General features: G+C 44.8%; 1 protein-coding gene across 1 annotated transcript; it reads right to left on the reverse strand.

Moving 5' to 3' along the window:
* Window positions 1-3065: 3065 nt before the first annotated feature.
* Window positions 3066-23788, reverse strand: AADAC (arylacetamide deacetylase). Its single transcript, XM_083613501.1, has 5 exons — window positions 23506-23788; window positions 9670-9892; window positions 7641-7710; window positions 6122-6293; window positions 3066-3900 (listed from the first exon to the last, which is right to left on the reverse strand). Exons 1-5 carry the CDS (start codon window positions 23641-23643, stop codon window positions 3295-3297), a joined length of 1209 nt encoding a protein of 402 aa, XP_083469627.1. The 5' UTR covers window positions 23644-23788; the 3' UTR covers window positions 3066-3294.
* Between the last annotated feature and the right edge of the window lie 3737 nt (window positions 23789-27525).

The following is a 27525-nucleotide window of genomic DNA, read 5'->3' on the forward strand; positions in this document are numbered from 1 at the left end:
TGCAATCTGCTACTTAAGGCACAGAAGACATTTAAAGGTAATGACAGACAGGGCACTGGCAACATCTGCGAGCACACCTGTTGTCCACTAGGTGGCAGAAGTACAACACACAATTCTGTCACATCAGAAACCTTACAATTTTTTTGGGGGGGGTTATATAAGCATCAAATCTGACTGGTTAAAAAGATTACAGCACATCACATCAATAAAGACCCATTCACAATAGGTTCATGTGACTCGTGGCTTAAACAGACTGCGATCTGCTTTCCTCAAATAAAGCAATCAGACTGCTCCAATCTGTATAGGAAATGGTGTGTGTTTGTTAGTAGTGACCACATGGCTTACCTGACATAGAATATGCACAGGCATTCTAGCTAGTCCAAAAATGAAGGTGTCAGCCCTAGGATTGCCATATTTCAAAAAGTGAAAGTTGTTAAGCTGTTGGTTTTTTTGCCCCCCTCCCCCAAATCAAGTTTTTGAGCTATTTTTTAATGAAATTCACCAAAAACTAACACTTCCAACATGAACTGCCATGCGGCCAGACAGTTTGCAAGGGCTGAATACCAGCTATGTCTGGGGAAATTCTGGATGTATGGCAACACTGAAACCTTCATTCTGGCATCTTTGTTCCCCAAGTAGCTGGAATTTTTTTATTATTCTACACTGCTGCACCAGCTGCAGCCCACTGCCAATTTTGTTGTCGCACACAGTCTGCCTCATCATATTGCCATTTTCAGAAAGACGTACTGTCAGAGCTACCCTAGGTCCCAGCTCACTAAGGACCAACGCTGCTTCGTTGTTAAGTATAAAAGTCTTTATTGAAGTTCAGTTTCACTTCCAGAGCCGCAGCGCGCAGCCCCACGTCCAAAGTCTCAGACCACTGTTGCTCCGTCTGAGTCTCCTCCCCCTTGACACCAATTTAATAGTCTAGCCTTGCTCCACCTTCTCCGCTGCTCCTTCCTCCTCTGGGTCCGCCTGCCCGCCGGGGTTCCGCCCTTTCTAGCCTCTTCTCCCGCTGATTCCCCTGAGCCTTCTCCCTCCCTCCGGCGGGCTTTAGGAGCTGGTTCCCCATCCGGGTCTCCTGCTGTTCCGCGCGCCTGCACATTTGAACTTGGCGCGCGCGCCCAGCCAGCAGCTTTCCTCCTGACCGTTCCACTGCTGCTGTCACTGCTTCCCCCATCGGGGGGGCTAGCTGCAACTGACCTCCCCTCCGTTGGAGGTGTGGTCAGCCCTGACTCCCTCTCTGGAGGAGACACTGCTCCTGACACATGTGACTCCTCCCCCCCACTACGCTCTGGTGGGGAAACTGGTCCTGATCCTCCACTGCTGCTTTGGGGTTCCCCTCTGGCTCCTTGTTTCTGGTGCGTCCCCCCTGGGACCCCCCTTGCCCTGACCATCGGCGCCCCCTTCTGGGAATCTTCTGATTCGCTGGAGAAGCTCATGGAATCTCTCGGGCCACTGTCATACTCCCCTACGCTGCCCTCGGATTCTTCCCCTTCGCTCTCCCAATCCTCTCTCCCCAGTGCTCCTGCTCCTGATTCCCTGACACGTACGTTTCTGATTTCTTTATGAAAATATAATTTTAAAAATCGTCCCAGTAATACACAGCTATTTCCTTTTCCCCATATGTTGTTTAACCTGAAACCTATAATTGTTCTCTGGAGTCGAGTTCTGATATATATCCTTTTGGATTCCAGAGTGTGCTTTTTAAAGGAATCCCATAAGCATAATCTTCTTGGGACATTTATTTTAAAAGTAGAGTTGAATGTTATTGGTTCACAAGTTTGGGGGAGCTTTCTGGGGCAGTTTTGAATGGAAAAAAACTTTTCTCTGGTGACGATGTGAAAGCTCTTGGTAGTCAGACAAAACACAGAGGCTGAACACTGAGGAGAAGTCGGTCAGGAAAGCTGGGAAGAGTTAATAAAATTAACATCTAATACATATGGGCAAGAGCTGGTGCTGAATATCATCACTGCCTGAAACGAAGCGTGGCTTTATTTGCAATAAGCTTGCTGGGAGACGGCTAATTGTAATTGGCCGTGAACAGAATCCCAAGTTTCTCCTTATTCCCTTGTTTTCCAGTCACATCTGAATTTAAGTCATTTGCAGTGAGGTCACTGGAAGAGAGCTGAGCTACATGGGTTGTGAGGGCAGCATTGATTGCTGGTCTATCACATGTAAAATAAAATTTAAAAAACACCTCCAGCTTTTTTGCTTGAAAACCATCTTGTTTAAATTGTTAATGTAGTCAAAAGGGCAAAGGGTGTTTTGGGGTTTTTTTTTCGGAAGCATGGATTGCTTTCACAGCTACTTTCTCAAGCAGCAGCCTTCTGGGGGAAAATACTAGGTTCCATGGGCATCACTCATTGCAACATAAAGTGACATTTACTACTATTATTATTATTATTATTATTATTATTATTATTATTATTATTCAGTTCACTTTGGAAGGCAAACTTACCAAATTCACATCTTCCCCAAACAATATGCAAACCAGAATGCAACCATCCTTCCAAATTTGTACTTTTCTGAATTTTGCAGAGCAGTTTCCCAACCAAACAATGTGCTTGCAAACGTGTGGATTTGTAAAAGTGGCATACAGAAATGTGTTTATTAGGAGAAAATTGCACTCAAATGGTGATGAATATTTGTAAGATTAAAATAATAATAATCGAAAACTGTTGCAAAAAAAGTGGAGAACATAATTTAAGATTGGAAAAATTAGAAACAGAGAAAGCCACAACTCGACAGATCTTCTTGGAAAGGTATTGTCTACCAAAAGAAAAGATAAAATGGGCTCATATGAAACTGTCAAGTGATCTCAGCTACAGAACTCAGGCCAAACCCTTCAAGCTATTGATCAAAATCCTTACCTTTAAGTCAAGTAATAAACCTGCTATTCATCCAAAGTCTTATCTTAACTCAAGACAAATACCTGAGGGTACTATGAGCCATTGGCCAAAAGGTCACTTTGCAGAGCCAGGCAGAATCACATGAGTCTTCACAAAAGCAAGCCAGAACAACATAAAGGTCCAAAACAGCAATTTCACACCTGGAAAGCACCATTCATTTTGTTCCAATGTTTTATTTTAAATTAAGCATAATTTGACAGATACAACAAAAGAAACCCCAAACAACCATCTCGGTTTTGTTCAAAGAAAGGATTCTATAACAATTACCAAACCACCACCAAAGTACAATATCAAAATTACTCAGAGAAACAATCATTTCTTCCTGTATAAAACCCAAGTCAAATTGATCGGAAACAAAGGTATTCCATAGATGCGGCTTCGTTTATAAGTTCTTATTCAACCACTCAATGTAGTCATTTGCCATCTTCTCTCCCACAGTTAAGATTAATGGGCCTGTACTAAACATCACAGCCCCATGGACAGTATTCTCATGTTGATGTATTACATTAACTCCTGCCTCCCTAAGTCGTGAGACATACATGAGTCCATCATCCCTCAAGACATCATACTGGCATGTGATGACATATGTGAGGGGTAAGCCACGCAGTTTGCTTTCATCGACCAGCAGTGGTGCTGCTCTTGGATCCAGAAATCCTGGGTATTTTTGTCCAAGCTCGGAATTGCCATAGACTGGCTTGGTATAAACGTGACCCTTCTTAAAGCTTTCAGGTAGCCAGTGACTCCAGTTTGCAAATTTAAACAAATGGCTTAGCTCTGCAGGGACATGTTGGTTGGCCTCCATCGCCCTGTTTAGAGACATGTCAGTCGTAAAGTATTCGCTCCAGAATCTCACCATTAACGATTTAGGCAGAATTAGCATGTTCGCATTGTCTCGATAAGACGGCAAGTCCAGATCAATCGTCTGAAGAGCAGGGTAAATTAAAACCTGGATCTTGAATTTAATCTTGACACCAGGATCACGTAGAACCTGTAACAGTTAAGGGGGGGGGGGAGATGTCATTTATTACACAAGAATCCCTCCTGGCTCCATGTCAGATGGACCACCTTACCAGAAAACATTTTACAGTGCAAGGAAAAGGAGATATTCACACACACACACACACACACACACACACACACACAGTATAGGCTTGCAGTCTGCCTGCCTCTTTTATTGAAAATTACACATGCTGATATTTATGCCTCCAATATTTACACTATCATCTGAAGTGTTTAATATTCTTTTTTAAGTAATTCGTATTTACCAAGCTCTCATCTATATCTGTGGAAGTTGCTAATAGAAGCTCAAGATACACCCTAACCCTACATCAGTCTTCCCCATCCTGGTGCCCTCCAGATTATGCTGGATTAAAACTCCCATCATTGCTGATGGTGGATTGGGCAGAAAGAAGTTGCAGTTCAAAACGTACAGACAGAACCAGATTGCGGAAGGCTGTTGTACGCCTAACCCTAAAAGACAGAAGTCAGAAGTCCAGGTTCAATGTGATTTTCAGCATAATCCTAAACATTCCTGCTCAGAATGACATTATAGTATTCGATAGCATTCGCTCCCTAGTAAATGTGTTTAGGATTTAAGCCTTATTTAGTAAGTAAACCAATTTACATGTGCTGTACTGCTAGGCATAAATAGGGATACACACACACACATTTTTGTTGAGAAGCTCAGCTCCACCTTTTCAACAATGATCAAAGCTGATCGACCTGATAAATATTATGAGAGCTCCAGACACTTCATATATCCAAATCTACACAATCAGCTGCCCTATAAACTCCACAGAGGGTTGACTCAATTTTAGTAGTGAGATCACATTTTGAAATGATTTATACAAAAACATGTCTCCTGGGGAGTTTTTTTAACCTCTCTTGAACGAAATTCTGCAGAATCTGGCATAGTGAGGTACTATTTATGCATAGCCAACAAAATACAATTATCATTGGCGACAAGGCGGTGTTTCAACGTTCTTTTTCTTTATTCAGGGAACCTTCTCCATGTCAAGTTGTCTGCCAGAATATCCCTCTGATCATCTGCTGAAAAATCTCAGCAAACTGCACCTGGATCCTGAAGGCATTTTAGGATACCCACTTAGTTCGAGATGGGCACTTTCCCAGTGTTTGATTTCAGCAAGGAACTGCCACAAAGGCTTACTAGGAGAACTAGGTCACACAGTAAAGGTTTGCTGTAGGATGGACCATCATGGATGCTGGTGAGGGGTGGCATGCTGGGGGTGGGGTTGCTAATTGGGAAGCATTGCAGGACCCAGAGGGAACTTTGCCCAGCTTCCCCTCAAATCTGGCATGGAGCCTCAACACATAATAATAAAAATAAAAATAATTTATTTATTTATGCCCCTCCCTTCCTGGTTCGAAAACCTGGCTCAGGACAGCTAACAACAAACTTAAAACACTTAATTGTAAAAGCAGCATAAAATACAGTGTAAAAACATGAATAACAATAACATTCAAAGTTCAGAAATCAATTTAGGGGAAATCCATCTAAGAAACATTAGATAATCACCAGGGCTAGCTGGCTGAATTAGTCGTACTTGGGCCAGCGACAAAGCCAAGGGAGAATTAGCTGTGGGGTCTCAGAGTGGGTAATCCTCATAAAAGGGAAGGGGAGGGGGAGGGAAGAGAAGGGAAGGGGAATAAAAGATCAGGCTGAATTCAAATTAAAAGCCAGGTGGAATAGCTCTGCCTTACAGGCCCGACAAAAGGAGGTTAAACCCCGAAGGGTCCTAGTCTCATGGGACAGAGCATTCCACCAGGTCAGAGCCATCACTGAAAAGGCCCTGGCCCTGGTTTAGCATGCTAAACAAAGGTAAGAGTTGCAGCCATTGCTTGGTCCATCTTTGTCTTTGGCCCTGCACACCATGCGCTGCCAAAAGGTTGCCTGTGATGAAGTTCCTACACCCCTGCCCCAGAGCATCTGGTGTCATGTTGCTCCAGGGCACCATGGGAAATTTAGAAAGGTGGCTTCCCATATCCAGTCACCAAGTGTGGGGAGCCTAGGATAAGCTCCCGTTGGAGGATCCCAGTTACCTAAGGGTACCAGATGATGGTGTCAGCCCTGGTTGTTTCCCCAAGGTAGCAGGTTACAGGATGGCTCCGGAGAGCAAGGGTTCAGATGCATAACAAAGACGAAAGCAACTCCTTTTGAATGCCTGACTTTCCAATACGTTATGACTCACCTGCTGTGCCACTGCTGCCGCTAAGTTCCCTCCTGCGCTGTCTCCTGCAACACACACTCTGCTTGCGTCTACATTGTATTGCTCAAGGACACTGCTTTGCAGGAAGTACTTCGCCACTGTGTACACATCTTCAAACTGAGCTGGGAAGTGGTGTTTCGGTGCCAGCCTGTACCTTTGTGGGACAGTTTTCAAAAGGAAGAATTGGTTGTGAAAGGAAAGCAAATCTAATTTGTGACATGGATGCTAGGTGTCTTCTCCTCCCCCCATTCAATTAAATTGACTTGCTTCAACATATAGTTTGGAGCAGTCACTTGCAAACTTGCACCACTGATTACACCCCAACAACTTACCCTTCACCAGGCAAACTAACTCCCCCTTTCTCTCTCACTGAATTACAAATATTTTACAAACTCAATGCAGTTTAAGAACTGATCTGGCAGATATAAACACTGGGTTTCAACTTGGCCTTGAAGAGTCCCACATTTTGCTGTATGGCATGGTTCACACATAACGTCCAACTCCTGTCACCCCTGACTGTTGGCCATGCTGTCGGGGGCTGATGGAATAATAATAATAATAATAATAATAATAATAATAATAATAATAATAATAATTTATTATTTATTCCCCGCCCATCTGGCTGGGTTTCCCCAGCCACTCTGGGCGGCTTCCAACAAAACACTAAAATACAATAACCTATTAAACATTAAAAGCTTCCCTAAAGCTAGAGTCCAACAACATAATGGAGTGGACTACATTGCCTAACCCTAGTTTAGAAGGCCTTCTCTGCATTGGTTCCCCCACTTCAGAATTCCCTTCCTTTGGACCTGCAGGGTTTTGGGAAAGCCCCGAAGACCTGCATTTTTCAATTTTTAATTGAGAGCTAGCCCACACTGCAACCATCCACCCATTACCACACTCCGTCCATCCATTACACCATGGTGCATCTGCACCAGTGAAACTGGATGCCTTCATCTGTCCCAGCTGCAATAAAACATGTCTCTCCCTTATCGGTTTCTATAGTCACAACAGGTGCTGTAACTCTCCAATGGTTTGGATTGACCTGATGGCACATTCTTTCATTGCCTCTTCAGACAGACAGATGCCAACAATCCTCTGCCTCCAGCTGAGAAAAGTTAGCAAAGCTACGTCCTTCTTCCCTCCTCTCTTGACTGCTGCATGCTGGGAAACTCACTTCAATCGTGTCGATGGGACTGGTGCCTATGCATTACTCCCATGTTATGTGATTGATATGCAATTACCTTTAACTGTAGAACTTCGTTCCCTGCATGCTACAAAGTCCAAACCCAAGTTGCATTGTGCTGAAGCTCACTGTAAACTGCTTTGAAGTTGCCTGGGGTTTTAACCATCAAGCAGCATATAATGCTTATTAAATAAATTAGCAGTGGGCTTTAGTATGCTCAGTGCACGGGTTAGATTACAGCAATTAAGCTTAGTTTTCTATTTGCAAAGGATCAGGTGTTATTCACAATAAACACTCTGAAGCACCATTCCTTACTCGACTGATACGACGACAGCATTTAGTGTTTCTGAAGTCCATCTCGACAGAAGGTCATAGGGTTGCATGGCTGCAACAAAGTAAGTAATAAAGAATATTTTATTGCTCTTCTGAAACAAATAGACACACAGTTCCCTGTTTCATTTGGCAGTAGCTTTTTCTGCACTTTCTGTGAATCCCTGCAATTCAGCACTTGGCAATGAAATAAATTCCTGTGCACACCGCTTTATCTAAAGACAGGAACTCAACAAACCATTCACAAGTGACTTGGCTGCAGTCCAAGAAGGTGTCCTAGATGGGATCTTAGTTTTCATATATCACACCTTGGATATAATATGTCCTTCACAGCTTTATATTCTCTAAGAGGCATCATTTGCACTCTGAGAATTTTATTTTATTTTTCATAAAGAATAACTTACAAAATAGCAAGCCATTCATTTATACAAATTAGATTTGATTTTTTTTTTGGTGGGGGGAGAAGCAAGAGTTAAACCAAAATATGCAGCAGACTAACCAGAATATCAATGTTAATGGTGTACTAAAAATGCAATACTAGGGCCCACTTACACTCTGCTGGTGCAGGATCCATCTGCTCAATATGGGTGATTTTCTCCCCATCCCCACTGAATGACACTGCTCCCAGAGTTCAGGGGCTGAACCCCTGGATATGGTTTGATCTAGCACATTATAAGAGGTTGCTAGAGGAAGGAGGAGGAGGAGGGGAAAAATTGGTTGCTAAATCAGGCCAATGGCCCATCTAGTCCAGCAACCTGTTCTCACAGTGGCTGGGCAGATGACAGAGGAAAGCCAGTACGCAGGACCTGAGCACAAGGCCACACACTCCCTTCCTGTGGCTTCACGCAACTGGTATGTCCTCCATACATTTGTCCGGCTGCTGTCAGGGTTAGGAGGAATGGTGGAGAGCCCCCCCCCTCCTCCAGCACCTCCCAGAGAAGAGGAAGACAGTATTGATCAGGGGTCAGCAAACCTTTTCAGCAGGGGGCCGGTCCATTGTCCCTCAGACCTTGTGGGGGGCCAGACTATATTTTGAAAAGAAAAATATAAACGAATTCCTATGCCCCATAAAGAACCCAGAGATGCGTTTTAAAGAAAAGCACACATTCTACTCATGTAAAAACACCAGGCAGGACCCACAAATAACCCAGAGGTGCATTTTAAATAAAAGGACACATTCTACTCATGTAAAAACACACTGATTCCTGGACCGTCCGCAGGCCGGATTTAGAAGGCGATTGGGCCAGATCTGGCCCCCGGGCCTTAGTTTGCCTACCCATGGTATAGATTTACAACAGGGGTTTGCAGAAGGTCATGGCTCTGAGACAAAAGAGGGGCAAAGCTGGGAGATAATGGGAGAAGAGGAGGGGTGAGAAGCAGAGCCGGAACAGCTGACTGACACATTATCACTAGAAAGCATTCCAGACGCGCCCCCTTTCCCAGAACCCAGCGAGCAGTGAAAGTGGTAGAGCAGAAAGCTAAAAGCCAAATGGCCTTAAGCAGCCCCCGTAAGGGTGCCGTAGACAACTGAGAGAGAAGGGAGGGGAGGAGATTACTTGGAACAACGCCATTATCCCGAGAGGCGACATTCTAAGCCTCTCTCTGTGAACATTGAATAAAATACACTGGTAAGAGCTTCTTGTCTGTTGGTTACTGGCAGCCTGCCGTGGGGAGGAAGGACTGGATTCCCAGAAGCCTGACAGCTGCCTTCTGCTTGCATAACCAATGGATGCAATCTGATTATTTCAGTTCTTTCATCGCGTGCCATATAGTTCATGTGGTTTACCTGCTAGATGCAAACTACAAGTTAATTGCTTCTCTCAGATTTGCAGAGAATTAGATGGCGGAATACATCCTCTGCGGGTATATTGTCCTTGGAGCAGAGGAGACGCTTTCCAAAAGCACATTGTCAAGTAGCAGCCACCATGCTATGTTGTATCACGACACTGGTCTCAAAGACATTTCAATTTTCAACTCAAGACCCACATTAGCGGGAACAAGCACACGTGCTTACCTGCCGATCCTAGACACCATCCACCCCCGTGAATATAAATCATAGCCCTTTTCAAGGAATTGGGCTGCCCTTTTGGGATATACAAACGGACTGGGACACCATTAAATTCTGTGTCAGTCACAGTGACCTTTTCATCCGATGTTGGCAGTGTATGTTCAAAACTTGTGAGGCTCATCATAACATCCATGTGGTGCGCGAGGCCCAGCTTGTTGGCAACTGAACCCTGGAAAACAAGAGGTATATTAATGCCAATGTATTACGCAACTCTCAAGCCACATAAAAGACTACATTCATCAGTGCCTCTTTCCTTTCTCCTTCATATCAAAAATAGCCTAAAAGTTGGGCATGCATATTAACATCGTCGTTAATCATTTGGAATGGTATGCACATCCTGGAGCATTAAGAAGTTCCAGGGATTGCAAAGCAGAAGTGGCATTTTGCATTAGAAAGAACGCTGGAGACTTTGTGATATCTGTTTCTAGATATGCATGTTCAACATAAAGGGGGGGACTAGGCACCCTAGTATATTGTGTTCATCTACAAAGCAACAGCAGTTTCCCCAAAGCAAGCAATATCCACTTGCAACTCCCCCCACCACTCCTTTCCTTCTTTCTTCCAGCCAAATGCAAAACTCAAAACTCCACCAGCTGACCTGTTTATTCAGTATTTATCTTAATTTCCTTGCACAAAGGTCATGGAATGGTTGGACTAAGGCTGGTCTTTACATAACTGTTCTTATTTGTTTACAGGATGGCTATATGATAGTACAGTGGTACCTCGGGTTACATACACTTCAGGTTGCATACGCTTCAGGTTACAGACTCCGCTAACCCAGAAATAGTACCTCGGGTTAAGAACTTTGCTTCAGGATGAGAACAGAAATCGTGCTCCGGCGGCTCGGCGGCAGCTGGAGGCCCCATTAGCTAAAGTGGTGCTTCAGGTTAAGAACAGTTTCAGGTTAAGAACGGGCCTCCGGAATGAATTAAGTACTTAACCTGAGGTACCACTGTATGCATTCATCTTGCATTCAGTAGTTTCAATGCATTTCCCTGTCACTTTCCAAACTGCAAAAAAATATTGTGTTTGTGTGTGTGTGTGTAAGTGGGGTTGTTCTGCTAAGGTGAAATATTGCTTGTCTAGGTCAGATGGAATTGCCTATAACATTGCATTTGCTGTGAGGACACGCCAAGATGTGTGAGATGCCATCCCACGTACTCTCTTGCTCACACTACTGTGAACACAGATTTTGGTTAGCTCTCATGATAGCTAAATGCTGGAGAGGGGGACAAACACTTTCCTCACAGCCACATTCCCACCATAAATCTCACACTCTCCACCTGACATTTAACTATTTTTACTTCCTAGCGGAGACAGGGGAGGTAAAGAACAGAACGAAACACAGTTACGGGTCATCAAGTGGTTCATGCAAACTGTCATGCTCTTGGAGAGAAATAAATTAGATGTGCTTCTAGCCTTTGTTAGAGTGTTTCTCTTTTCTGTGTGTGCTGTATTTATGTTTCCAGCTCCTCAGGAGAGATTCCAAATTCAGCTTAGCTCCAACAGCCCTGCCAGTGCCAAAATCAGTGGTTGTATGTAATGGTAGTCATACTCGAGAGTAGACCCATGCAAACAAATGTGTGTGACATGGTTATTAATTTTCATGGGTCTACACTGAGTAGATATGACCACATAAGACCAGAACTGTCCAGATTAACCATTGAGACCTTCAGTGTGATAGCCTATTATTTGTAAGGCTCTCCCCCCCCCCTTTGAATCTCCCAAACTAGAGAATCTGAGTGGGTTTGGACATGCTTTTTTTAGAATCTGAAGCTGCTTTTATATGTGATGGAAAGTAATGTGCATACAAAAAGAAAAGCAATTAACTTCTGGACAGGACCCATGAAAAACCATCTAAGTGCTGTCTGGATGGTGATGCCATTATTGCATGGGAGCCAAGCACGGTTTCCATTTCCATTTACTCACTCCATAGACCATGGGTAGGCAAACTAAGGCCTGGGGGCTGGATCCGGCCCAATCGCCTTCTAAATCCGGCCCACAGACGGTCCGGGAATCACCGTGTTTTTACATGAGTGGAATGTGTCCTTTTATTTAAAATGCATCTCTGGGTTATTTGTGGGGCATAGGAATTCGTTCATATTTTTTTCTTCAAAATATAGTCCAGCCCCCCACAGGGTTTGAGGGACAGTGGACCGGCCCCTTGCTGAAAAGGTTTGCTGACCCTTGCCATAGACCTATGAAATTTCACAGATCTGTGGTTCATGGCATAGTGTATTGAATCAATTAAAATGGCAGGTGGGCTCTATAAAGGTAAAGGTAAAGGTACCCCTGCCCGTACGGGCCAGTCGTGTCCGACTCTGGGGTTGCGTGCTCATCTCGCTTAAGAGGCCGGGAGCCAGCGCTGTCCGAAGACACTTCCGGGTCACGTGGCCAGCGTGACGAAGCTGCTCTGGCAAGCCAGCACCAGCGCAGCGCACGGAAACGCCATTACCTTCCCGCTATAAAGCGGTACCTATTTATCTACTTGCACTTGGGGGTGCTTTCGAACTGCTAGGTGGGCAGGAGCTGGGACTGAGCGAGGGGAGCTCACCCCGTCGCGGAGATTCGAACCGCCGACCATGCGATCGGCAAGTCCTAGGCACTGAGGTTTTACCCACAGCGCCACCCGCGTCCCATGGCCTCTATGGAGGCCTCTATGGAGGGGAGTAAAATTTGGCTGCCATTCAAAAGTGACATGCTACTTGCCCAGTTCCCAAACACTTCCCAGAGACACAGCAAGCAGGGTGGAAAGTGAAGTAGCTGCTACTATCATGGCAGCGGCGGGGGGGGGGGGAGAGTGTCGCGGCGTTATGTGTTGAGGCGAGTGTGTTGCAGAAGTTAGAAGCCATTGGTGGCATCATAACAAGGCCTCAGTGAAGTCTGGTGCTGTCCTTGGATTTGGGTCAAGGAGAAATTATGGACAGAATACAATTCACAGAAAACAAACAGAAAGAAACGAAGATATCAACACCCACAGAAGGCAATATAACACTGTGCAAGAGGGGAAGTACGTGAGGAACACGAAAACCACCCCTTTTACAATCTGTTTCTACAGCATGTAAAGACTAAACTGCCCCTTTGCACACATACTGCAGAATATGCACTAATTGTATTCTTCTGAAAGAGATGACCGCACCCTCACCAATCAGTTATGCAGCTCAGCCGGCTTGAGCTGGATATTCCAGTTAAGGCTCTTAAGATCTATAAACCAACAGATTTTTATTTCAGATACAGATATGGGCATGTAAAGGATTGTCCAAACAATCAGCCAAAGGTTTTGCACACCTCTGAACCCCTCTCTTCCCATAGTCCTGTGTTCCGCTGCATGACTTGGTTTGTACAAATGCCTCATGTAAACAAAATGTCAAAAAAGAAAAGAAAAGCCAGTCAGCGTTGATAGTTCTTGAGAACCAGTTTGGGTTAGCGCCCCTATTCAATTCCAACTTTGGTCATGCGCAGGCACTACTGGTTCAGTGGAACATTTGAAAACGCAAATTCTCCTCACAGAGCCACAATTCCCAGAATTCCCTGGGAAGAAGGATTGATTGTTAAGCCACCCTGAGAATTCTAACTCCGTGTGGTGAACTGGGGTATCCTAACATCTCACAACACCCTTAACAAACCTCATTTCCCAGAATTGTGGGTAAGGAAAGCTATGACTGTTTAAAGCGGTACCATAGCACTTTAAATATATCATGCGAATGTGGCCCTAGTAGAAAAAAGGCTGTGGCTGCAATTGCCTAGGTGAACACTGAATTCAACAGGGCTTATTTCTGGGTTGGCACCATAAGTCTTTTATTTATATACATCTCCTCGAGGGAAAGAGAGGATTAACACTCCCAAACCATTTGTATCACAAGTCTTTTGTAACAAAATATATTTGCATATGTGATACCATCAAGCAGTGACACAGCCTTTTCATTACATTAATTAGTCCACTCACTTACTTCACTCACATCTGGCAATGATTTACAGTGGTACCTCGGGTTAAGTACTTAATTCGTTCCAGAGGTCTGTTCTTAACCTGAAACTGTTCTTAACCTGAAGCACCACTTTAGTGCTGCTGTGCCGCTGGAGCACGATTTCTGTTCTTATCCTGAAGCAAAGTTCTTAACCTGAAGCACTATTTCTGGGATAGTGGAGTCTATAACCTGAAGCGTATGCAACCTGAAGCGTATGTAGCCGGAGGTACCACTGTATTGCTATTGGTTGCCTAATGATGCTGGATTGTTTCCAGTGATTATATGCAATCCCTGATGGCTAAGTATTTGTTTTTCTCAAGTAATTTTGGTGTGTAAGCCTCGGGGCCCAGAGTGATTTGCCAATCAATCCCACGCTTTAAATACTACAGTTACCAGGATTCGGCGGGGGGGGGGGTCATGTCTTAAAGTGGTACAAGAGAGCTTTAAATGTACAGTGCAAACGAGGCCCGTGTCAACAACTTTAGGTTTCTTGCTAAGTTTTATATTTTACATTTCAAGTTTTGCTAAAGGCCAGAGGAGGTCTGACCACACTCTTATGACTTCATTATACCATCATTACCTGATCCCAAAACCCACAACAAACAATGGCCCCCACCCAGCGACAGCTGGACTACTCCAAACCACATGCCGGTTGAGAAATGTCAGCAGCCTATTCTTGTTTCCTTCCACAGGAAGTGAAGGCAGCCCACCTGGAAATGCTGACCTCCAGGCAGGTAATCAATCACCGGCATCCTTAATTCACAGTCTGCAGGAGAGGCCAGATGTGAGGAAGAAGTCATAGCAGCATAAACAAGCAACAGCAGGAGGCAATAACTGTTAAGGAGACAGGCAGTGGAGCCAAGCAGCGGCGCTGCGTGGATCGTATCTGTGCATGTTCCCAGACTAAAGCACAGATAAGAATACAGTTATCTTCAGACTCCATGCTTCTCTTAAGTTTTCTGGAGCGGTATACAGTGGTACCTCGGGTTAGATACACTTCAGGTTACATATGCTTCAGGTTACAGACTCCGCTAACCCAGAAATAGTACCTCGGGTTAAGAACTGTGCTTCAGGATGAGAACAGAAATCGCGTGGCGGCAGCGGGAGGCCCCATTAGCTAAAGTGGTACCTCAGGTTAAGAACAGTTTCAGGTTAAGAACAGACCTCCAGAAAGAATTAAGTACTTAACCTGAGGTACCACTGTACTAAGGGCTGCCTTTTTAAACAACACCATCACCACCACCACCCTTTCCACCTAGTCATAGCCACCCCAAGTCATGCTACTACATGTTGTTGGAAAAACAACGAATAAAATCATTACTCCTACTACGAATGTGTCACAAAATTGCAACAATAAGGAAGTGGGATTCAGAGACTCTTTAAAACCTGCCGATAGCTCAGTAACATAATACCATAACTCTGTATCATGGAACAAACTAATACAAAATGTTTGTTCCAGTATATATTCAAACGAAAATTTAGCGTTATTCAGGGTTTAGCCAGCGACAAGCCCCTGTGGTCTCTGCCCCTCCGCTATCTACACTGAAGAGGGGGAACACTGTGACTCAGGCTCTGAAACCCTGATCATGCCAGGTTCTAGGTAAAAGGTAAAAAAGGTAAAGGACCCCTGGACGGTTAAGTCCAGTCAAAGGCAACTATGGGGTTGCGGCGCTCATCTCACTTCGGGCCAAGGGAGCCACCATTTGTCCACAAACAGCTTTCCAGGTTGTATGGCCAGCATGACTAAACCGTTTCCGGCGCAACGGAACACTGTGATGGAAACCAGAGCGCACGGAAATGCTGTTTACCTTCCCACTGCAGTGGTGCCTATTTATCTACTTGCACTGGCATGCTTTCGAACTGCTAGGTCAGCAAGGGGTTCTACATCACAGTCTACCTGTGTAGAGCAGGTTCATCTCTTCAGACATTCCCACCCCACACCTGTGTTTGTGAATGGGGTGGGGAGCTGCTGGGACCACAGGATGCAGCCCTGTGCTCCCTCTGAAACAATATCAGTTGCACGAAAGGGTAACACCAGAAAAGGGCTGTTGAAGTTCATTAAAAGCCTCTTAATTCTTTAGCAAACTTTGGCTGAAATGACAGGATTAAGAAGAGTTTTCTTAATCCTTCTCTTTCTTTTAAACCTAGAGCAGCCTAGGGCAGGTTGCATCTGTGAAAAAGAACAGGGAGAGGGAGAGGCTGCTTAATCCTTTCTCTTCTGGTCCTTTGTCTGCTCAAATGTCCTCTCCTTATTTTGCGTTTTCCCCCTACAGAGGAAGCAATACATTCCATGACCACAGTATGCCATGGCAGGCAGCATATAAATCTCGGTTATAGTATCTGAAGGAAACTGCATAGCTGATATAGATGCTATTTCAACATAGGAATGATTCCTGAATTTACTTTACTGCAGCATTTGTGGTGTTAAACGTATCTTCCAGAACTATCTGCTGCTAAGCAGATGAAATGTCCATGGATGAACCAATCTCATTTATTCTGAAGAATCATCATCTAAAATTAGAATGTTGTTTAAGGTTGCACAAAGAGCTGTTTTGCAACCCAGGATTTGGACAAAATGACCAGAAATCATTTGAGTCCAGAATCCATGGTTAGATATATGGTTAGACCCACACCCTCTCTGGTAACACTTCCTGATGTCAGCACATTATGCTGCCCAGAATGCATGATCCTTGGTGTTAGACATGGTGCATGAAACATTCTTGTGAAAACAATGCAGTGTTGGGGAGGAACTGCATGCAAACTGTCATAGAACATAGAAGGTTGCTTTATACTGAATCAGACTCCTTGGTACATCTAGCTCAGTGGCTCTCCAGAGCTTCAGTTAGGGTACATTCCCAGTCATACCTGCAGATGCTTGAGACCTTTTGCTTGTAAGGCAGGTGCTCTGCCACTGCACTGTGGTCCTTCCAAGGCTGAGGTTCAAATCCCAGCATCTCCAGGTAGAACAGGGAAGGAGTCCTACCTGAAATCCTGGGAGAGCCCCTGCTAATCTGAGAAGCCATACCAAGCTAGATGGGATCAGTAATCTGACTTGGTATATGGAAGCTTCCCATGTTCCTATCTGCTTCTGGTGTTCTTTCTGTACTGCATTAGATTTGCACAAAACCGAAAAGGGGACAAGGGTCTACATAACATTTGCATATGCTAATTTATTTGCACAAGTACTAATTTATAAATTTATAAATTTTCCATAATTTATCTCACCATAGTGGGGAAGACTGTGGTTAAGTGACCTGTGTGCCAGATTAGTGGGCTGTCCAGCAACTGATGGGCAACTTCAAGGTGCTTCCGCACTGCTCTCCTTCTGACCAACTGGGACCGTACTCCTCCGTCAAACAGAGGGCTTGACCTCTGGAAAGTTGGACACACAGCCACCTACACTGTTTTGGTTGTCATTCAAATTCATAGCCTAGTGCAGACAGTAGGGCACATTTTGCTGAAATCAATGCACTGTGGATAGAGAAATAGCTACACATACATCCAATGTGCCCCATGATCCTTTAAGGTTGGCAGTCGAGCTCTCAGTTTAAAATATAATTTAGGGGTTGGAACTGGGCTTTGATAATGTGCATTATGTGAGGGTGCATTTTCTCCAAGTACAATTTCCTGCCCAAGGCCCTGGGCAGTCTGCTTCCCTTCAGCCTAATTCCTAAAATAGGGAGGGCTTGCACCCATGCACTGATTTCTCCCGCTAATGGTACTGTACATATGCAGGTTTCTTTTATTCTAGGTGTTGATGGTGGTGATTAAATACTTTCATTAATAAATATTGTATTAATATTTATTTATATACTGCCCTTCATCTGCAATCTCAGGACGGTTTACAGTACAAAAGCACAAAATACATAACACACAAAAAAACCAACACAATAACCCTCCACCCACCCACAGCCCAATAAACATTTCGAAGGCCATAGATTCTTCACTTCTCCAAACGCCTGGGTTAAGAGGAATGTTTTTGCCTAGCACCAAAATAGTATTAAGAATATTATGTGCAAAGGCACAGTCACATATGAGCAGCTGAATCACAACAACGACCCCTGTGTGATCAGAAATCCTGATATATAGGGTGCCTACATACATCCTGGGATGTGGGTGGCGCTGTGGGTTAAACCACAGAACCTAGGGCTTGCCGATCAGAAGGTCAGCGGTTCAAATCCCCGCGATGGGGTGAGCTCCCATTGCTCGGTCCCTGCTCCTGCCAACCTAGCAGTTCAAAAGCACATCAAAGTGCAAGTAGATAAATAGGTACCGCTCTGGCGGGAAGGTAAACGGTGTTTCCGTGCGCTGCTCTGGTTCGCCAGAAGCGGCTTAGTCATGCTGGCCACATGACCCGGAAGCTGTATGCCGGCTCCCTCGGCCAATAAAGCGAGATGAGCGCCCCAACCCCAGAGTCGGTCATGACTGGACCTAATGGTCAGGGGTCCCTTTACCTTTACCTTTACCTTTACCTTTACCTTTACCTTTACCTTTACCTTTACATACATCCAGCTGTTCATGGGCACCCTTTTGCAGACATTGCACTGAACATGCGGGTATCAAGGGGGCAAGGTTAGTAGTGCATGATTTGTGGGGGTGGACCAGTGGCACAGTTCACCTCTCTCCCTCTCCATACATTTACCATCTACAGAAGAAGGCATGGGTGAAGCTCAAGGCATCTGGCATAGGAGCATAAGAAACTGCCTTATACCAAGTCAGAGAATTGGTCACTCTAGCTCAATACTGCAGACACTAACTGGCAGTGGCTCCACAGGATTTCCCCCTGCCCTACCTGGAGATGCCAGGGGTTAAGCCAGAGACCTTTGGCATGCTCTACCTCTGAGCCGTAGCCCCTCCCATTATGTAGCAACACCACACATTGCCAGGAAAACCCTGCAGTATATATATATATATTTTTTATAATAAATTTTTATTGGTTTTACAACATATATTAACAGACAAAAACTAACAATTCACGACATAACACATTAACAAACAAACATATAAACACGTATAATTTCATAACCTTTTTTTCTTAAACCTTATTTCAACGACTTCCCCATACCTCCCTTTTCTGCATCCCTGTTTTAAACTTTTTCAGCAACCCCTAATTTCAATTACTTATGGTTCAATTTCTTTAATCCTTTTTCTCTTACCCAATCGTTTATCGTTGCAATTCTGTTTTACATTACCCATGACATTTTAGCACTCATTAATTTTACAACAGTTCTTAAGGTAAACTTTAAATTTCTTCCAATCTTCTTCCACCGTCTCTTTCCCTTGGTCACGGATTCTGCCAGTCATCTCAGCCAGTCCCATATAGTCAATCACCTTCGTCTGCCACTCTTCCAGCGTGGGTAGTTCTTGTGTCTTCCAATACTTTGCTAAAAGAACTCTTGCTGCTGTTGTAGCATACATAAAAAACGTCCTATCTTTCCTTGACACCAATTGGCCTACCATGCCCAAGAGGAAGGCCTCTGGTTTCTTGTGAAAAGTACACTTAAGTACCTACTTAATTTCATTATAGATCATTTCCCAAAAGGCCTTGATCTTTGGGCACGTCCACCAAAGGTGGTAGAAAGTACCTTCAGTTTCCTTACATTTCCAGCATTTATTATTGGGCGTATGATAGATTTTTGCAAGCTTGACTGGGGTCATGTACCACCTGTAAATCATTTTCATAATGTTCTCTCTTAAGGCATTGCATGCCGTAAACTTTATACCGGTAGTCCATAACTGTTCCCAGTCAGCAAACATAATGTCATGACCAATGTCTTGTGCCCATTTAATCATAACTGATTTAACCATCTCATCCTGTGTATTCCATTTCAACAGCAAGTTATACATTCTTGACAGATTCTTAGTATTGGGTTCCAAAAGCTCTGTTTCTAATTTTGACCTCTCCACCTGGAAGCCAATTTTCCTGTCCGAAAACCCTGCAGTATAACAACTAAAGTTTATCCAGGATCAAGCTTTCAATCCATTTATATTGTGTTGTCCCACACACATGATACCAGAAGAACAAGCAGGACGAGAAATCTCACGTTGTATGTAGATCACTATCTACATATATAAAATATAACTGGGACAAGGTTTAGTGCTTCAGATTTCTTACAAGCGTCTGTCTATTTTGTTTTTCTCACCTTCCTCCTGTGGCTTTAAAAAGAAGCCCGGAAGAGAAAATGAGAAGTGAAGGGAGAAAGCTTAATATCTGACTGTTAGGCTGCTATTACAGGCAGACGAGCAACGTCAACAAAAAAGATATGGCAACTCAGCACTTGTTGGAGGGGTTTGCTATGAGCAAAGAAAACACAAGTTGTGTTTTCTCTTACAGGCTGTTACCAGAAGAAGAGAAGAAGAAGAGTTTGGATTTGATATCCCGCTTTATCACTACCCGAAGGAGTCTCAAAGCAGCTAACATTCTCCTTTCCCTTCCTCCCCCACAACAAACACTCTGTGAGGTGAGTGAGGCTGAGAGACTTCAAAGAAGTGTGACTAGCCCAAGGTCACCCAGCAGCTGCATGTGGAGGAGCAGGGACGCGAACCTGGTTCACCAGATTACAAGTCTACCGCTCTTAACCACTACACCACATTGGGACTTGCAATGCAATGTTGCAGTGTGGAGCACTCCTGTTCATGAAGCCAGCCAGCCTGCCATTCCCCCTTGCAGGATACTGTATTTTTCGCTCTATAGGATGCACCGGACAATAGGACACACCTTGTTTTAGAGGGGGGGAAACAAGAAAAAAAATTTCTCCCCCCTCTCTGCCCAGCGCCCCTTCAGCGAAGCGGTAGGAGGCGTTGTGCAGAGAGGGGGAGAATTTTCCCCCTTTGGTTTTCCCCCTCTAAAACAAGGTGCCGTTTAAGGTGCGTTCAGTCGCCTTCAGGCGGCTACCTTGGAAGTCTGGAGAGCGAGAGGGGTCAGTGCACACCGACCGCTCTCGCTCTCCAGGCTTCATGTTCCTTTCAACCTGCTCTTTGGGGCTGGCGGGGGGAAGCCCACCACCAGCCCCAAAGAGCAGGTCGGGGAGAAGCGGAAAGGTGCGCAGCAGAGGGGCTGCTGCCATAGTCGCGCATCACCTCTTCAGCTGGGAGAGGGTCGCGGGGCTATGGCTTCTTTAGCCCTGCGCACGCTCTCCCGGTTGGAGAGGTGAAGCGTGGCTACAGAGGCTCCTGCCATAGCCACGCATCACCTCTCCAGCCGGGAGAGGGTTGCGGGGGGCTTCTTTAGCCCCGCACGCGCTCTCCCGGTTGGAGAGGTGATGCGCGGCTATAGAGGCTCTTGCCATAGCCGCGCGTCACCTCTCCAGCCGGGAGAGGCTCGCGGGGCTATGGCTTCTTCGCTCCATAGGACGCACACACATTTCCCCTTCATTTTTGAAGGGGAAAAAGTGCATCCTATAGAGCGAAAAATATGGTACTTCATTCTGTTCTCCCTAGTTTTTCCTTCCCTACTCCCAGCAATCAATGGCCATGAAGTCTGCTTAGCCTTGATCAAAGTGGCTCTTTTGGAAGGGAAGGAATTCCCAACCCTTTAGAGATTTTTTTGTATGTCGGGGCTCCCCCTGCTCAGCCTGCTGGTACCTCCCCGCTTCTGCGCAGATGGTGCCATTTTGGAGAACAGAGTTTGCTATTAGCGCTAGGCAGCCAATGGGGCAGTGATTAAATTGTCAGACTAGGACCTGTGATCTAAACAACCCTGGCATGAAGCCATAATTTAACAGGCACCACATAGATAAAGCCTTTTAGGATGCAGAGCCGTGATAGAAGAAGAAGAAGAGTTTGGATTTGATATCCCGCTTTATCACTACCCGAAGGAGTCTCAAAACGGCTAACATTCTCCTTTCCCTTCTTCCTCCACAACAAACACTCTGTGAGGTGAGTGGGGCTGAGAGACTTCAGAGAAGTGTGACTAGCCCAAGGTCACCCAGCAGCTGCATGTGGAGGAGCGGAGATGCGAACCCGGTTCACCAGATTACGAGTCTACTGCTCTTAACCACTACACCACACTGGCTCTGTTAGGAGAAGCTGAACTCATCAAAGCTCTCCCAGGGTAAAATAATATAAGTTTTGGGCCCTATTGGAAAGGCATCATCTTCTGTTCATGCTTTTTTATTATTATTACCAGAAATGGCTCTCATGTGGAATGGAGAATTGTAGCCCATGCTGCTTCTTCCATCAAAGTGATGGGGAAATCACATACCAATATGCTCCCTGTAATGCAGGAACTCTCTAGTTCCATGCAGAATTTGGCAACCCCACCTACCTCTCCCATGTTAGTCATACTGCACCTATTTGCCTTGCCACACACCTCCCAACAATCAGATTCAGGCATGTGCTGTATGCCCTTCCCCCCCCCCCCTGCTTTGCGTGACACTTTTCTTCCTGTTGCTCTCTTCTGTTTTCCTTTATTTTCCTCCTTTCTAAGGCCGCGCTTTTGTGACCTTTCCACCACCAGGCAATTCAAACACCCAGGGAGTGACATGAAAACTGATGCCACACCCCTAAATTCTGCACACCTCAGCAAGCGCTCAGAAAGCTACTCTTTTAGCAGCATGCCAGCAATAAAACACACAAACCCTGAAGTGTGGTCACAGTGTTGGCTGGAAACCAGCAGGCAAAGCCCTAGGGACCTTGCCTCAGAAACAGGTCAGATTCCCATATGTATCTGATGCCTTATAGTTGGTGAATAAATGCAGCTCTTGGGTACTAGTCGGCTTAGCTTTTACTTAAAAGCAGACTCACTGAAATTAAAGACAATGACTACAGTCAGTCAATTAATTTCAGTGGGTCTATTCAAAGTAAAACTTAGTGGCTACCACCCATTGGGTCCTCTTTCTGCATATGCAAACAGATTTTTACACTTAGGGACAAAAATGTCCAGCAACTTAATAGAATCTGAGAATTGCAGAATTGGAAGAGACCACAAAGCTAATCTATTCCAACTCCCTGTAATGCAGGGATTTTTTGCCCAATGTGGAGCTTGAACCCACAACCACTTGCTACCCAGAAATGGGAAATAATTGTAACGAGTTCTGTAATTTTATGCGTATCTCTCTTTTTATGCAATCGACCCTGCAGCTCCTGGGTGATGCTATACATAAGCAGGCAAGCTGGTGAAAGTCATGCATGTATGCAGTACAGCAAAACAGATACCTAAAAGAAAAGTAATTTCAGTCTATGCTCAATTGCTGCAGTAGCCACAATTCACTCGGAGATCATTAACAGTGTCTGGCATGGTAGATATATTAGCAGGGATGTTCCCCTCTCCCTTACACCAGATTTCAATTAGAAATTACATCAGTGGCGAGGAAAATTCTAAGAGCTTTCCCCTTGATTGATTGCTTCTAGCATTAAAACTGGTTATTTATAGCAACAGCCGTGCAGACTAAAGAGTGTGTATGAAATGTGAAGCGTAATTATATCTGTTATCAAAGGGAGCTTTGCACTGCTTCTGACTCAAAAGTGAGGTGCTCATATTTCTACAGCAGCTAGAGAATAACAGAGAAAACAGGATACGCAGCCTTGTAAAGCTATTAAATGGTTTTAAAAGCTAACAGGTAAGCTTCCCTTCTATTTGTTTTCATTTTCATATATAGGACATTTCTGTCCAGAGAGTCAAAAAAAAGAGAGAGAAATGAATTCTGTTTCATGATGCCCCCACCAGCTGCCAAATAATGCAACTAATAGCTGTTAGTTCTCATTTTGCAAAATCCCAACATTTTTCAGTAAGCTCACCCCCCCCACACACACCTTTTTGCATTCAAGCAATCTCACATGCACAAGACGCCTGGAATAAAGAAACGTCTAAGCTTACCACATGGTCTAAAGTTCTAAAGACAGCCCCAAGGAGCATCAGCTTCCAGCGGTCCTCAACATTCTCTGGTAAGGGGCTGTATATGTAATAGGCAGTCAAAACTGTAGCAATGAGAAGGCACAGTAATTTGATTCCCATCTTTTACTATCTACTTCAGTCAAGACTGATTCCCATTGACTAGTCTCTGTGAGTTTTAACAGAGGCAAGTCAGCTGACAGCAACAAAGTTAGTCTGCTGTTACACAGTATGACTCACACAGACCCAGAGAGCAGCTCTTCTTTGATCACTAGGAAACAGGTTCGGCTTCTAGAGTAAAGGCAAAACTTCACGCTAGGAAGCATTCAGCCACCTACAATAGGATTACTGGAGTTGTTTGTGCTGCTTGAGCCGAGGTTTCAATAACAAAGCAACGACGACAAGTTTGCACTTATTGGTTCTACAGATTCCACAGCTCTGGTGTTTAAATTAAAGTGAGGAAATGCAGCGTTTTCATAATAACTAACAACATAACCAGTGATAAGCAAGACCTTTGAGCCTCCGAGTGACTGATAAGCTAAAGACTTCGTCTCAGTAGGGAAATACTAAGATATGCATTTGCTCCAGTGACTCAATACTACAGCAGATCAGATTTTAGGTGCACCTAACTCTGGTCCAGGGACGCGGGTGGCACTGTGGGTTAAACCACAGAGCCTAGGACTCCCGTTGCTTGGTCCCTGCTCCTGCCAACCTAGCAGTTCGAAAGCACGTCAAAGTGCAAGTAGATCTTCTCACAACTGTCACCGACAAGGCATGGAAGCAGAGGTGCAGCACTGGGGGTGAGCTGAAGAAGCAGATGGGGCTGATCACCACAGGGGCTGACCTCATCCACTCAAGGCTTTTTCATAGTCCTGTACAAAATATTATCTAATTGCATTGATAAAAAACAACACATGCACAATAGGGTTTCTGGTTGCTGGGGAAAGTGTGTTGTGTAAACCTATTATGAATGTGGTGGTGGTTTTTTAAAATCCAAGTCATTAGAGAATATTTGGTACACTACAACCAATGCTGCTGTGGTAAATTTTAAAGTGAAGGAGACTATTCCTATTGCCACACTCCCAAGGGGTGTTCAAAACATCCACACAGATGTGTTGAACCAGATGATAGATAGATAGATCAGTGTTCCCCAACCTTGGGCCTCCAGCTGTTTTTGGACTACAATTCCCATCATCCTTGACCACTGGTCTTGCTAGCGAGGGATGATGGGAGTTGTAGTCCAAAAACAGCTGGAGGCCCAAGGTTGGGGAACACTGAGATAGATGATGGTGATAGATAGATAGATTAGATAGATAGATAGATAGATAGATAGATAGATAGATGATAGATAGATAGATAGATAGATAGATAGATAGATAGATGATAGATAGATAGATAGATATAGATAGATAGATAGATGCAAAACAGCAGCAATACATGGTACAATACTACACAGTTTACAGTGGTACCTCAGGTTACAAATGCTTCAGGTTACAGACGCTTCAGGTTACAGACTCCACTAACCCAGAAATGGTACCTCAGGTTAAGAACTTTGCTTCAGGATGAGAACAGAAATTGTGCTCCGGCGGCAGCAGGAGGCCCCATTAACTAAAGTGGTTAAGAACAGTTTCAGGTTAAGAACAGACCTCCAGAACGAATTAAGTTCTTAACCCGAGGTACCACTGTATTAGGATCAGCAGCAGTGAGCTGGAAAAGGGTGAGAAAGTAGTTAGCATGTTGAAATTTGGCTGAGCACCCTGTGCACAGTTGTTCTGGGAACCACCCAAATCCATGGTGTTTGCTTCTAGCTGCATAGATTAGAGTTTGTAAAACACACTGAGCTGTAACAAAGGATCTCCAATCAGCTGAAATGCAACCTGTAGCTTTTAATCAGAAATGCAGACAGAAACGCAGTGTTATCATTGAAACTGCTGCTACGAAGTTGGAATAGCATCAAAGGAAAGTTTCCAACCTCTGCTTAATTATGTTCACATTCCCTGACTTTTCTCCATGCTAATCTGTTGCAAACAGGAGTTAACACTTGAAAGCCCCATCCCCATCTCATTTGCTCACCATAGCAAGGCAGGTTGGTCAGTGATTTTAGGCACTTAGGCAGATGAGGTCATTGCTGGTGCTGTGGGCAACTGCTCTGCCCCAGCCCACCACTAGGAGGAACTCCTTGTTCTTCCTAAAAAGCCATTCCATACTCGGGGGAAGTCTCTAGAAAAGTGTGTGTGTAGCCTACAACATAGGAGGAATGGGCTGCAGCTGGGGGAACAGAAGTTTCCATCCCCCAACAACAATCAGATGAAACTCCAAGAGTGGTGTCTGTGTCAGTCTTTTGCAGCAAAACAAGAAGTCTTGTGGCACCTTAAAGACTTAACACATTTCCCATGATGTAAGCCTTTTGTGACCACAGGCCAAAACTTCCAGTAAAGGTGCAACATTTCAGCATCTGCTGAAGGGTACAGTGGCCCACAAAAACTTAAGCAACTATGCAACCTTTAGAAGACATCTGAAGGCAGCCCTGTATAGGGAAGTCTTTCAATGTTTAATGTTTTGTTGTGTTTTTATATATGTTGGAAGGTGCCCAGAGTGGCTGAGCAACCCAGTCAGATCGCCGGGGTATAAATATTATTATTATTATTATTATTATTATTATTATTATTATTATACGCCTCTATTTTCATCGGAAAAATGTTGGAGGGTATGTTATTATGGCTTATCTCCTTGGCTCGGTGGTCGCATAACTCCATACCCTCCAGCATTTCTCTGATTAAAATAAGGATCTCTTACCATAGCCTCCAACATTTCTCCAATGACAAAAGGGACATCCTAAGGAAAAGCAGGACATTCCATGATCAAATCAGAAACCAAGATGGCGTCTGTAAATCCAGAACTGTCCCTGGAAAATAGGGATACTTGGAGGATCTGTAATAAATGAGTTAGGCCACATTCATGCGATTCTATGATGCCACTTTAAACTGTCATGGCATCCTCCAAATAATTCTGGGAGTTGCAGTTTGGTAAAGGTGCCGAGAGTTGTTAGGGGACCCCTGTTTCCTTCACAATGTCAGAGCAGTTTAACAGCCTGTCCCTCTTGCGCGTCGAGGTCCCCAGGGCCACCCCAATAACTCACACATCACACAGAAATTTTGTTTAAGTTTTTTGGCATAATTTTGGCCACAACTTTGTTAAAATACAAAAATGTGAGTGGTTGCTTAGGCATTGCTTACGACTATCTGCCCCCCCCCATGGGCTACAGACTGACATTCTGCACGCCTGCGAAAGTCAGAAAAGGGGAATACACTTGGGGATAGCGACGGAGCAGGCAACCTGCCCTCAGCCCTCCCCAAATGCAACCAGGGGCTCTTGCATGGCCCAAGCCCCTTGACAGGGTGCAGTGGCGTAGCGTGGGGGGTGCAGGGGGGGCCGGCCGCACCGGGCGCAACATCTGGGGTTAGGGCAAATCCATGGGTTAGGGGGCGCAAATCCATGGGTTAGGGGGCGCAAATCCACGGGTTAGGGGGCGCAAATTACTTGCCTTGCCCCGGGTGCTGACAACCCACGCTACGCCACTGACAGGGTGGACAAAAGCAATAGTGAGCCCCTGTATTCCTTTAACGGAATCCCTTGCAGCAGCAGCATTAGAGGGGCAGGCACAACCAATCCATGTCCCTCCACCAACCAAACCATAAACCAATGCCTAACCGCAACCTGACAAGTTGTGACGATTTGCTACGCAGTAGGCAAAAGCCAAATGGCCCCAGCCAATCAGTCAGATGGACAAAATTCCTACTGGGCCCCTGCCCCAAGAGCAGACGACCCCATGACAGGCATAGCAAGGTCAAAGCGAACATCCCTAAATATAGGGAGGGTGGGACGGGCAATGCGATGCATGGGACGCCTCATGCAGGGAGTTTTAGTATTTCTGGCTGTCAATCAACAAATGGCAACATTAACTTCTTCCCAACAACAAGGGAAGCCCAATCACATCAGTGGCCA

Source organism: Podarcis filfolensis (genome assembly GCF_964270895.1).
Source record: "Podarcis filfolensis genome assembly, chromosome: 5".
Classification (NCBI taxonomy): Eukaryota; Metazoa; Chordata; class Lepidosauria; order Squamata; family Lacertidae; genus Podarcis; species Podarcis filfolensis.

What these genes read in the sequence shown, in the direction of transcription:
- AADAC (XM_083613501.1), bottom strand. Translation starts at nt 23,643, where the DNA reads ATGGGAATCAAATTACTGTGCCTTCTCATTGCTACAGTTTTGACTGCC. An exon ending in TTAGAACTTTAGACCATGTG is followed by an intron (nt 9,893 to 23,505) that starts GTAAGCTTAGAC and finishes CTTGTTTTCCAG; the next exon opens with GGTTCAGTTGCCAACAAGCT. An exon ending in CGGCAGCAGTGGCACAGCAG is followed by an intron (nt 3,901 to 6,121) that starts GTGAGTCATAAC and finishes TAACTGTTACAG; the next exon opens with GTTCTACGTGATCCTGGTGT.